At 38.8% G+C, this 12,426-nt stretch overlaps 2 protein-coding genes across 2 annotated transcripts; both read left to right on the top strand.

Moving 5' to 3' along the window:
- Positions 1 to 4,244: 4,244 nt before the first annotated feature.
- On the top strand, positions 4,245 to 5,430 carry LOC307140488 (transcription factor Sp5; the record flags this gene model as incomplete). Its single annotated transcript, XM_079840047.1, has 2 exons — positions 4,245 to 4,277; positions 4,480 to 5,430. The coding sequence occupies 2 exons, from the start codon at positions 4,245 to 4,247 to the stop codon at positions 5,428 to 5,430; spliced, it is 984 nt and encodes a 327-aa protein (XP_079696173.1).
- A 776-nt stretch (positions 5,431 to 6,206) lies between these two features.
- Positions 6,207 to 12,204, top strand: LOC307140487 (uncharacterized protein; the record flags this gene model as incomplete). Its single annotated transcript, XM_079840046.1, has 5 exons — positions 6,207 to 6,329; positions 8,909 to 8,948; positions 9,109 to 9,145; positions 9,318 to 9,410; positions 12,078 to 12,204. The coding sequence occupies 5 exons, from the start codon at positions 6,207 to 6,209 to the stop codon at positions 12,202 to 12,204; spliced, it is 420 nt and encodes a 139-aa protein (XP_079696172.1).
- Between the last annotated feature and the right edge of the window lie 222 nt (positions 12,205 to 12,426).

The raw sequence follows: 12,426 nt of genomic DNA, 5'->3' as shown, positions 1-12,426 counted from the left end.
GAATGTTTTCCTCAAAAAAGAGATGGGGGTGAGTAAATTATCAGGACATTTTCATTTTGAAGTGAACTAATCCTTTAACTCAAAGAAACGCATCCTATTTGAGGTTAATTAGATATATACCAAATAAACATAATATTACATTGCAATGCAATTGACACCGTCAGCGGAAACAGCCGTTTAGGTTTAATGTTTGCTGTCAGAATGTATTCGGCAAATGCGTTTCCATCTGCCATTATTCGCATGAACTCTTTTTAGCAAAAGTCAAAAACCACCTCAAGCGAGCTTAAAAACTTTTTTGCGAATTAAGGGATTTTTCCCCCCTGAAATTTGCAGTTTCCATCACTAGTTTCTGATGTGATACTTCAAAATGCGCATAAAAACAAGGTGATTGAAACATAGTGAGTGAAAAAGCCGCACTGCAACTTTGTTGAAGGCCATGGCTGGTACTGTAATTAACAATGATTGTGACTTTGATGTGCTTTCTATAGGGCATTGGAAATGTGCTCATTAAAATCAACGATTCAGACATCATTAGCCGAGCAGCTCCATCTTCTGTCAGTTACTGAACTACCCCATTTACACACCGCCTGTAATAACAGCCCAGTTCTCTAATGCTGATTTTAGTGCTTAAGGGGTAAGGTTAGGGACAGGTTTGGTGGTATGGGTAGGTTTAAGGCATAAGGGAAGGATCAACTGTGTAATTATTGATGTAATTACAGATATAATTACATGCAGGTATTTTTATATGAGTATCTTGCAGGTATTTTATATTTATATTAACAAATGAGTGCATTGTATCAAATGATTAATGTTCAGACATAGTCGTTAAATACACTTGACCGGTGCTCATGTCAAGTATCACGGACAATACTGCAAATATTATAAACGCCACTCCCACTAATGAAGCTAATTGGCCCAGAAGTCTTCTGATTGGTCTGTATCCGATCTGCTCTAATAACCATTACCACAGGAATAATTACAGACTAGACTCCTCTCTTTCTCGTTCCCTCTTTCTTGTGTCTCTCTCTGTGTCCCTCAAAGGAAAGGTCCGGTGTAAAATGGGTCACTCTCACACCCTGGAGTGCATGTTGAAAGCGTTCTGATTCTATTAACAGGCGTCTTCCTCCCCAGCCTCTTCTGACCTCGATAACATGCTTTTTTATTTTTAATTGTCATGCCTAGAGAATTCCAACATTTGCAATAAAGAAAGACATGTTGTAAACCGTCCAGTCCTCCAATAATCTGACACTTCCCTCTGGCTTACATATGAATAAGGTTACATATGGAATAGTGTTTAGCACATAAAAACATGAGGGATTTTTTCCATGTGTGTATAGATTAAATGTAGCACACAGTTGAATATTTCTGTTTAAATTTAGCTCAACTTTCCTGCTAATAGGTTAAAGTTGGTTCTGATTTCAGAGATTCACACGTCAAGGAACCCTCCACTTTTTTTGAAAATAGGCTCATTTTCCAACCCCTCTGAGTTAAACAGTTGAGTTCTACCGTTTTTGAATCCATTCAGCCGATCTCCGGGTCTGGCGGTAGCACTTTTAGCATAGCTTAGCATAGATCATTGAATCTGATTAGACCGTTAGCATCTCGCTCAAAAATGACCAAAGAGTTCTGATATTTTTCCTATTTCAAACTTGAATCTTCTATAATTACATCGTGTACTAAGACCGACGGAAAATGAAAAGTTGTGATTTTCTAGACTGATATGGCTAGGAACTATCCTCTCATTCCTGCGTAATTTTCAATTAACTTTGTTGCCGCACCATGGGTGCAGCGGCGCAATGATATTACACAGCGCCTGAAAATAGGCTAACTTCCGTCAATATAACCAACTGGGGACTATTTTCAGGTGCTGCCCAATATCATTGCACCGCTGCACCCATGGTATGGCAGCAAAGTTTCTTGATTATTACGGAGATCGGCTGAATGGATTCGAAAACGTTAAAACTCAACTGTTTAACCCTAGGGGAGTTGGAAAATGAGCCTATTTTCAAAAAAAGTGGAGTGTTCCTTTCAAAGCATATCTGAAAATTTTTTCATCACTATTGCTTTTTTTGAGTCACGGATTACTACACACTTTATAATATTCAGAAGTATTATTGATTTGACTGCACCGACACTATTGAGAGCTGAACTGAACTGAGCTGGATGATGACATCACTATTTCTAATGAACTGAACGCATTCCATAATAGATGAACTTTACACAGTTATTGATCCAAACTGAATCAACACTGAACTCAGCCGAACATTGACACTGTTGTCATTTAGAGCTGCTTTACAGCAGAACTGAATTCTGTTTGCATCACTGAATTATTTTCTGTAAAGCTGCTTTGAAACAATCTGTTGATTTAATCACCAAAAGATGATTTATTTTCTCTATAAGGAATGGAAAAAACATGATTAATCACAATTAGTTATTTTGATATTTACAATCAGTTCTAATATTTTATGTATAAGTTAATGTTTATTTATTTTTCACACTTCAACTAAAATATCTGTACATTTCTGCACTATTACTACTGAGTTACACATTACACATGATTTTGTTTACTTTCTCTACAAAGAAACTAAAAAACATGATGAATCACATTTAGTTAATACTTAGTTAATACGTTTAGTTTTAATACTGACAAGCAGTCATATATTTTATTTTGTGTTTGTTTTTGTGAATTATTTACTATTGCACTTTGAGTCACTTTGAATAAATAATTTATTAAATCAAATATAAACAAAGAGTGAGAGAAAATGATGGAAGAGATTGTATAAATAATTGAATTGAAAGTGGTTAAAATATTAAATAGCTGAATTTTAGAAAAACAAAGTTAACAAACCTAACAGTTTCATTTTTAAATACAGTATAATTTAGAATAAAGAATAATCTTCTTGTTGAAGGTAAAAACTTTGTCTCAGAGGTTTCTCCTAAACAAACCTACTAAAAAATATATATAACTAAATGTTGACATGATAAAAGTATCAATCTACTGTATATAATTTACATGGGTATAGTTCAAATGATTTAGTCTTGGAGAGATTTGATGAAACATACGAGGTCAACTTGCTTTACAGTGCAAAGTGACAGTACACACACCTGCAAATCATACCACACACACACACACTAACCACCGGCCCACAGTTCATGACCCAGGGCTAAACTACTCAACGACTCTGTGCCAGAACTCTGGCTTTTAAACACAAAACCAGACTTCACCTCAAAGGTTCACCAAGGGAAACAGAAGAGAACGATCACATTACTGGGGGAAACTTTTAAATTAAAGAGACCCAAGTTGGAGGGCCTTCATGTAGGCCTGAGAGAACAATGGCTGCTTTCTGTCTTCATGAGAGTGCATGTTGCACTTCAAAGCTCTGTGCGCTCAAGGAACAGAGTTCTGCTTTGTTGTGGAAAGCCACAGATGTTGCTCTAGTTCTAGACACCCTTGTAAGCACTTCAAGAGGTATTCAATAGCCCCATGCAGCCTCCCACACGCTGCCTCTTAACCGTGTCCTTCACTCTCACTCCGTCATCGTGAATGGCTCGGCAGGTTTCCATGCTGTTCTTTTTAAATCCTTCCTTGTAATATCATTAAACTCTAAAAAATCTTGTAAAATGTTCAAACTTTCACAAAAATACTTGGGGAAAACTATTAACAACAGAATAAATACTAAATTAAAGCTTTCGAGTTTTGTGTGCAATGTGTATCAGACTTTTGTTTTATATGTTTGACAAGGAAAAGCAACTTTTCCAATTTCGCTACAGTGGGTTAACTTTATCCAACTAATATGCAGTCATTTCAGCCTCATAGACATAAGACACATTTACTGTATGTTTAAATGTATCTCTTTAGTGCCAAACACCCTATCTTTTTATTATTTCTTTGATCCATTCACTTAATCGAGATAAATTAATTGCACCTCCTTCATCTCTCCCCGTCTCAGCCTCCAAATAACCAATTCTTTTATTATCCAAAGCAGCAAACACTCAAAGGATTTGAGCTCTTCCGTTATTCTTTGATGATTGGGCAGCGGTAATCTTCAAAGGCAAAACGCTTCATTCTGACTGGCTGGAGTTCTGATCAAACTCAATGAAAGGATTCCAGTGTGTTCAGTTTGCTACAAGATTATCCCGTGAGTTGTTGCGCTGCGTTAAAGAGGCGTACCGGTGCCAAACACAGTTCTAAGGATTGCAGATTGAGAAGTCTTCATTGGTGTGGCATAACTGCGGTTGCCATAATGCGCAATGACCCACTGCAAGCTTTCCTTCAGGTGCGTAAAAAGTGATTTTCTCTGATTTGAATTGTGTCAATGTCATTTTGCTTGCATGTTGATTTGGGAGGGATTAATTATTCACTTTGGTGCCAGTGGTTCTCACTCCCTAAATCCCCTTGAATAAGGAGGACTAAATGTGCCAGATTTAGAGTGATACAATCATTCAAGCACAAATTATACGTATTGATATTTTTCGTAGGACCGGACTCCAAACTCCACCCCGGAATCCCCCTTGATGCTGCTCGAAGACACCTGTAATCGCATCAGCCTTTCCTGTGCATCCGGATCCATGGAGCGCAACCAGCACGTCCCATATGAAGGTTCCCCACCTAAGCTCTTCCATCCCTGGAGAAGTGATGGTTCCACACATGCAACGTTCTCCACTGATTGTGGCGTGATGCTGTCACAGCACATCCAGACCTCCTTAAATCCACACCACAACATGCCACTGACACCTCCGGCGGAACACTATGACTTCTCACCCCTGAAGATGTTGCCTTGTCCATCAGCATGCTCCTCCTCATACGCTTCTCTCCCCACATCAGTGTCAGCTTATGTACCCACGCACACTGCACTTGTGCATCATCCGCAGAGACATTTGGCACGGGAGGATATACAATGGTGGACCCTTCAAGACGCCGGCGCTGCCAATCACTCCTCCTCAACACATAATTTTCAGATCCCCCGCGGGTGGGTTCTGGGTCACCCAGAGCTCGGCCAGTTCCAGTCCCAAATCGCCACCCTGCTGCACTCCAAGTCGCGTAAAAGCCGGAGATGCATGTGCCCCAACTGCCAGAAGACCACCAACACGCCAGGCAGGAGAAAGCAGCACGTGTGCCACATGCCGGGCTGCGGGAAGGTGTACGGCAAGACATCGCACCTGAAGGCGCATCTGAGGTGGCACGCAGGTGAGCGCCCATTCGTGTGCAGCTGGATGTTCTGCGGGAAGAGCTTCACGCGCTCCGACGAGCTCCAGAGGCACCTGCGCACACACACCGGTGAAAAGCGCTTCACATGTCCGGACTGCTCCAAACGTTTCATGCGCAGTGACCATCTGGCCAAACACCTGAAGACACACCTGATGAGGAAGAACAGACCACTATATGCCATGCTGGATCACATGAACAAAACTCTTGAACAGAAGTCTTAGATTGTTCAAAGTAGGCCTACTTTTTGTGAGCACTTCATGAAGTACGGGGCTTGTTGTCACAATTGAGCTATACTACTATCTCAGTAAATATTAAATGTTGGGGTTAAAGTTACACCAAGGTTTGTGTTCTCTAGCAGTGTTTTTAATTCAGTTTTTTTGTGTGTTTAAATGTTATACAATAAATATATAGCCGACAATTGATTAATTACAATACTTGTTGGCTAAAACAATATTTTCACATTGATGTATGTTATCTTTTACATTTTTGCTGTTTCATCAGTTGTTTCAGAATTGTTTAAATATAGCAGTGAGGCATCTTACCCCGTATAGTGTGACAACATGCTCAAAACAGGTGTTAAAATTAATTTTCAAAAGCTTTTGTATAGTCAGGACTTTGTTAATTCTCTATACAGAAATATTAAAGTATGTGTGGCAATTATCCAAAGTTTCCCATATGCAATATTACCTAAAAGGTTCATTGGTATTACTATTTACCTTCTTTTTCAAAAAGACATTTATCGAGTGTACACAAAATGTTGTTAATTTTATTTATTTGATCATTTAGAAACTGTTGTTTAGCACACCAAAAATGTACAATTTTAGTCACTTTGTATAAACTTGGAAGTTACAATCCTCGTGGAACAAAAAGTATAATAGCCTAATAATAATGTATATTGTTTGCTGTTGTTATTATTAAATAATGAATACATTATTGTATGCTGTAACGTTTTGTGTAAAACATAATATTATTGTGGGTAGAGTGTTCCGGAAGGAGCATGTTGCACTCGGATTATTTAGAGGTGACGCCTCCCTCCCGTTGCTATGGAATCAGCACGCTTACCCTCTCAAACTGCGACAGGGCTTCAGAAAGTCCAAAGAAACTTCCGAAAAGTGTTGCTGTATGTCTAAAATTTTATGACAGGCTTTATTAAAAAGCTCTCAAGTAGCTATAGTCGATATATCATATAAAAAGAAAGGCACTTCGCACAGATGAACAGGTAAGGACGCTCATATATGGCATGTTTAATGTTACGTGCTACATGTCTTGCATAACGTATTCTATGTTATTTTTAAAACGGTTTATACCTGTTTTTTCATTTCATACAATCGCTTTGTTATCTGTGAACGTTGCAATGGAATATGACTGATCAAGGCTTAAAACATTCAACAGACTCTTTGGTTACAGGCAGTGCATCAGGATTTAAAGGGATAGTTACCCAAAAAAGAAAATTCTGTCATGAATTACTCCCTCTCATGTCGTTCGGTTCCAAACGCACAAGACTTTAGTTCATCTTCGGAACACAAGTGAAGATATTTTTAATAAAATCTGAGCCAGTTCTGTACTCTCCGTTAACAGAATGCAACTAACGTTACCACTTTGATGCTTCAAAAAGTTCATAAAGAGATAGTAAAACGAATCCACATGAATTGAGTGGTTTTGTCCAAATTTTCTGAAGAGACTTGATCGCTTAATATGATGAACAGATTTAATTTAATCTTTTATTCACATTTAATTTTTCATCAACTCACACATCAGTTGTGGTAAATGGAAGCTCATATTTGCCTGACGAACCACGCAGCACGTTGAACCTCATTGGTTCCTCAGCAAGAACCAATGAGGTTCATTCTCGTGTTACGCATCACGTTTGAGCTTCTTCAAGAACCAATGAGGTTCATTCTCGTGTTACGCATCACGTTTGAGCTTCAGCAAGAACCAATGAGGTTCATTCTCGTGTTACGCAGCACGTTTGAGCTTCAGCAAGAACCAATGAGGTTCATTCTCGTGTTACGCATCACGTTTGAGCTTCTTCAAGAACCAATGAGGTTCATTCTCGTGTTACGCAGCACGTTTGAGCTTCAGCAAGAACCAATGAGATTCATTCTCGTGTTACGCAGCACGTTTGAGCTTCAGCAAGAACCAATGAGGTTCATTCTCGTGTTACGCAGCACGTTTGAGCTTCAGCAAGAACCAATGAGATTCATTCTCGTGTTACGCATCATGTTTGAGCTTCTTCAAGAACCAATGAGGTTCATTCTTGTGTTACGCAGCACGTTTGAGCTTCTTCAAGAACCAATGAGGTTCATTCTCGTGTTACGCATCACGTTTGAGCTTCAGCAAGAACCAATGAGGTTCATTCTCGTGTTACGCAGCACGTTTGAGCTTCAGCAAGAACCAATGAGGTTCATTCTCGTGTTACGCATCACGTTTGAGCTTCTTCAAGAACCAATGAGGTTCATTCTCGTGTTACGCAGCACGTTTGAGCTTCTTCAAGAACCAATGAGGTTCATTCTTGTGTTACGCAGCACGTTTGAGCTTCTTCAAGAACCAATGAGGTTCATTCTTGTGTTACGCAGCACGTTTGAGCTTCTTCAAGAACCAATGAGGTTCATTCTTGTGTTACGCAGCACGTTTGAGCTTCTTCAAGAACCAATGAGGTTCATTCTTGTGTTACGCAGCACGTTTGAGCTTCTTCAAGAACCAATGAGGTTCATTCTTGTGTTACGCAGCACGTTTGAGCTTCTTCAAGAACCAATGAGATTCATTCTCGTGTTACGCATCACGTTTGAGCTTCAGCAAGAACCAATGAGATTCATTCTCGTGTTACGCATCACGTTTAAGCTTCAGCAAGAACCAATGAGATTCATTCTCGTGTTACGCAGCACGTTTGAGCTTCAGCAAGAACCAATGAGATTCATTCACGTGTTACGCATCACGTTTGAGCTTCTTCAAGAACCAATGAGGTTCATTCTTCTGTTACGCAGCGCGTTAGAGCTTCAGCAAGAACCAATGAGGTTCGGTTGAGCTTGTTTATGTTCGCTGATCAATGTTTATGTGTGAATAAAAGACTAAATTAAATCTGCTCATTATAAAGCGATCAAGTCTTTTCAGACTAAACCGCTCAATTCATATGTATTAGTTTTATGAACTATGAACTAGCTGTCAATGGAGGGACAGAAGCTCTCAGATTTCATTAAAAAGATCTTCATTTGTGTTCTGAAGATGAACAAAAGTCTTTTCAATATGTTAAAATAACATCAGGTCACATACAGGTTAAAAGTGGACATTCAACATAAACAATTGTATAATTTTCATTACTCTTTAAAATGCCTACACAGTGGCTTTACCATGTCTGCATTTCTTTAACATCAAAATACTTTATAATATTATAAATATGAATAAATATTATAATAAAATAAAAAAATGAATAAAATAAATATTAATAAAATAAATATTTTATTATTAATGCCAAGTTTACAGTGTGTTGGGCGGCCGTCAGAAGTCTCATCAAAAGGCAATGAAAAGGTCAGTGGCAGGACAATATGCATATGGTGGTTATATGGATATTGTGCTGTTTCATATCATAAGATAAACTGTAGTGTCTTGATCATTTTGCTATTTTAATAATATGCATATCATTTTACAGCGATGATTTGGCTTTAGCCTTGTACACATTTTGTCTTTTTTCTATTTCTAAAGGAGGATCCACCCTTAAAACCAGTGATTGACAGTTCTGCAGGTACAATAATCCATTTGCTGGAAATCATTTCTATATCCACTATAGCAACTGTTTTCTAACATTAAGCAGTTACACACACATGACGACAGCCTGCCTTGGTTTCCTTAAGGGTTATTTTTCATCTAAAAGGTTGAATGACGTTACCTCCTTTGTTCTGTAGATCCAGTGGCAAAAGAATCAGTGGAATGGAAACCAAAGTAGGTTTAAAAATGTGTTACTAGGTCACTGTGATTTCATAAAGTTTGAATGCTGACCTCTGAACACTGATGCCTGGATTTTCAGAGGTCTTTTGGATATTATGCTTTAGTTACTTTGAAAACCACATTCACGTAAAATGTATTCGGTGCTTTGGTTTGATTTTATGTATAGGCAGCAGAAACCAAAACCCAGTGGAAAGACAGGAGGACAGGATCTTTCTGTAAACTCTGAGATATCAAATATCAAAACTCCAAGTTCCACAAGGTAAAACATTTTAGTGATTAATGAACATGAATTGCCTCACAATATTGTATAAGCCTTACAATATTTATAATTAAACTTGTGCTCTTTGCTTGCATTGATGAAGTAAGAATGCTCATATATGAGACTTCGATGTATTAAAAACAAAGTTCTGTCATGAAACTCTAGATGGCGCTAGAAAAAAAAAAACATTAACCCCCCCCCATGTTCAAGACATGGTTATGGCCTTGGATCATGGCACAGGCTGATAGATAACTAAATTTGCTCGCAATCCCATCATTCTCTATAGGGAACGGCGGATTGGTTCCTGCTGTACCAACCAGTAGCCAATGAGCTCGCTGCTCAACCTTCAAATACTTGGTCAGCATTTGCTGTAGCAGTTTGCAGCACGCTTTCAGAAAGCCTCCACCTTCCCCAGCTCCACCTGTATAGATCTGCTACTGGTAATTCATGTATGATATATTGTGCAGCAGCAGCATGTCTTACTTGCTCACAGCAGTGCAGGGGCGGAGTGGCCATCTGGAGCACTGAAGTTTTCCCAGTGGGCCGCTGGATAATGTGGGCCAGACCGTTGCTACGTAAATATATATGAAGAATGAATTATAGTACATTTACTTAGCCTATATTGGCCAATTTGCCCGCGCGACCCACTTGCGGCAAAAACTCTAATCTATTTAGCACGCTCAGTCTCAGTGCACCGGTCTAAAGGCGCTCGTCAATGTCAAAATATTTGAGATAGCCAATCAAATGGAAGGAGGCGGGATTTACTTTCCACAGAAACCGAGAAGTGTGGTGCTTTTTAATGCTTGAAGAATGCAAGCCGAGGTAAGATAAGCAGCTGAACATGACGAGACAATACGGCAATATTTGCAGACTGTTTACGATTTAAAAAAGTGTTAAACGACGGACATTAATTTCCAGTGATGCAAACTACTTCCAAACTTTTCGAATTCCCCAGATTTGAATGCCATTTACAGTATTCGTCACACAATGCACAAAGAAACGTTAATGTAGCAGTTTTCATTATATCAGATAAGAGTGAATGTTTGTGTATCTGTTTCCAGGCTTTCTAAAACATGGTAAAACTGGCAACTTTCATATTCAATTATTCAATTAGTGTTAGGAAAGTGTCATATAGCTACTAAAATAAAAATAGAATTCTCTAATTAATTCATTATTTAATATAAATAAGTTTGAAATGATTAAGACTTTTTAAATGTTTTTGAAAGAAGGCTGAATTTATTTGATCAGAAAATACAATAAAAACACAAATATGAAATATTAATACAATTTAAAATAACTGTTTTATATGTGAATATATAGTAAAATGTAATTTATTCCTGTGATCAAAGCTGAATTTTCAGCATCATTACTCAGAAATCATTCTAATATGCTGTATTTTTCATAAACAGAATTTTTACACTATTTTCCATAATTGGAGCTGATGACAGGAAATGGAAAAGACGAATGCTGAAAGGACAAATGCTATAACCACTAGAAAGGCACCATTAAAAACGTCAACATTCTAAGTCTGTTCTAGACCATACCAGAGCATTGTGTTTGGACTGATTTATTGAACTTCAGTGATATAAAACTTCCCTGTATGGAAAAGAGATGTGTAAAAAAAATTCAAAATTATTTACTATTTGCCATGTCATGTGCACCAGGAAAGACAAATTATAACGTAAAGAAGTATGCCAGTCATTCATTAAGCATGTCAATAATAAAAAAAATAGCATTTATATTTTTATGTTAGTAAGTGGTGTTAAAAACTGTCGCTTTGTGCCAGAAAGTCCAGGGCAAATTTTTTTCCCGTCCGTCCCTGCAGCAGTGTGTCGTGTGCCGAAACACGTTGGCAAAATAAAACACCTTTTCAGCTCCATCTTTTGTTTCGTCTGACCCCTTGAAATCACAAGTGTTGCTGGTATTGTCTAACTAAAATAACTGTACTTGCTCTGCAGCAGCATAGCAGATCTATTCCACCAAGACTAAACCATATCATCCTGTAGCCCAAGACTGGTTTCCCACTGAAGCTAAGCAGGGCTGAGCCTGGTCAGTACCTGGATGGGAGACCTCCTGGGAAAACTAGGTAGCTGCTGGAAGAGGTGTTAGTGAGCCCAGCAGGGGGTGCTCACCCTGTGGTCTGTGTGGGTCCTAACGCCCCAGTATAGTGATGTGGACACTATACTGTAACAACAAGCACCGTCCTTCGGATGAGACGTTAAACCAAGGTCCTGACTCTCTGTGGTCATTAAAAATCCCAGGATGGCCTTCGGGAAAAGAGTAGGGGTGTAACCCCAGCATCCTGGCCAAATTTGCCCATTGGCCTCTGTCCATCATGGCTGTCCATCATCCTAATCATCCCCATATACTGATTGGCTTCATCACTCTGTCTCCTCTACACCAATCAGCTGCTGTGTGGTGGGCGTTCTGGCACAATTTGGCTGCCGTCGCATCATTCAGGGGGATGCTGCACATTGGTGGGGGTTGAGGAGATTCCCCCCTTCTATGTAAAGCGTTTTGAGTACCCAGAAAAGCGCTATATAAATGTAACAAATTATTATTAAACATATCAACATTGTCATATTACCACGCCAAACACTCATAGAGTTGTCATGACAGAATTACTCTTTAATCATCATTTAGATGCTTTAGTTTGATTTTGTCTAGGCAACAGAAAGCAAAAGCCAGTGGAAAGAGAGAAGAGCAGGATCCCTCTATGAAGACAGAGGGGAATCCTTCCCTAAACTCTGAAGCATCAAATACCACAGTCAAAGTACAAAATTCCAAGAGGTAAAAGCATTTGATATCTAAGAAATAATAGCTAAAAGCGACAGTTCTCTATACTAGATCATTTGGACAGATGCGTAATACTGAGAGGAATACTGAAAAGCTTATTTTTAATTTGAGTGTATCAGTGGCTTTTTGTATTCCGGTCAACATGCTCTTTGGGTCATGCATGGGATGCGGTTTATGGGCCGTACATGCATAAAGCAGGGAAGCTGATGGCATTCATTCG

The sequence above is a fragment of the Gobio gobio genome, assembly GCF_949357685.1.
Source record: "Gobio gobio genome assembly, chromosome: 17".
Classification (NCBI taxonomy): Eukaryota; Metazoa; Chordata; class Actinopteri; order Cypriniformes; family Gobionidae; genus Gobio; species Gobio gobio.
This window is presented reverse-complemented; position numbering and strand designations above follow the sequence as displayed.